At 34.4% G+C, this 975-nt stretch overlaps 1 protein-coding gene across 1 annotated transcript in view; it reads left to right on the forward strand.

The window, feature by feature from the left end:
- col12a1a (collagen, type XII, alpha 1a) overlaps window positions 1-975 on the forward strand; it is an 83,701-nt gene that overhangs the window by 41,008 nt on the left and 41,718 nt on the right. The window contains exon 34 of the mRNA XM_016485330.1: window positions 630-759. Coding sequence (XP_016340816.1) covers window positions 630-759 — 130 coding nt within the window. The remainder of the gene's footprint in view (window positions 1-629; window positions 760-975) is intronic.

Below are 975 nucleotides of genomic sequence, written 5' to 3' on the forward strand. Positions count from 1 at the left end.
CACACACACACACACAAACAAACAAACAAACAAATAAATAAATAAATAAAAAAAGTAAATAAATGATAATAAATAGTAACGCAAGTTAAATTATGTATATTTGACCCTGGACCACAAAACCAGTCATAAGGGTCAATTTCTTGAAATTGAGATTTATACATCATGAATAAATAAGCTTTCCATTGATGTATGGTTTGTTAGGATAGGACAATATTTGGCCGAAATACAACTGAAATTCTGGAATCTGAGGATGCAAAAAAATCTAAATATTGAGAAAATCACCTTTAAATGTGTCCAACTGAAGTTCTTAGCAATGCATATTACTAATCAAATTAAGTTTTGATATATTTATGGTAGGAAATTTACAAAATATCTTCATGCAACATGATCTTTACTTAATATCCTAATGAGTTTTGGCATAAAAGAAAAATCGATCATTTTGACCCATACAATGTTTTTTTGGCTATTGCTAAAAATATACCCAAGCGACTTAAGACTGGTGCATAGAAATGTACTAAATACACATATAACACTTTAGAAACCACATAGTCACACTCTCTCAACCATCCCAAGCATTGTGCGTTTTTGCAGAGACAAGAAAATACAAAACTCTTTTTTTGTTCTCTCAGATCCAAGTTCCTGGAAGCACCACCAGTACTGTTCTGAAGAACCTGCAGTCTGATACTGAGTACACAGTAACAGTGGTGCCAGTATACGCTCCTGGAGAGGGCAAGCGCATGTCGGAGAACGGAAAAACCTGTGAGTTGATGCAACCTTTTCTTATTTGAGCATTATTCCCATACTCATCCATCATATACGCCCCAGTAACAGGAACCATTTGGCCAAAGTTTTCAATCCAGAAAATGCAAAGTACAGTCTGCTGGCTTTAACATTAAAGTTTTGCACTTATAAATAGAATCTCAGAGACTTGTCCAAAGATTAGCTTTATTGGATTGATCACTAAGGGAGGAATGC

The sequence above is a fragment of the Sinocyclocheilus anshuiensis genome, unplaced genomic scaffold (assembly GCF_001515605.1).
Source record: "Sinocyclocheilus anshuiensis isolate Anshui unplaced genomic scaffold, SAMN03320099.WGS_v1.1 scaffold197, whole genome shotgun sequence".
Lineage (NCBI taxonomy): Eukaryota > Metazoa > Chordata > Actinopteri > Cypriniformes > Cyprinidae > Sinocyclocheilus > Sinocyclocheilus anshuiensis.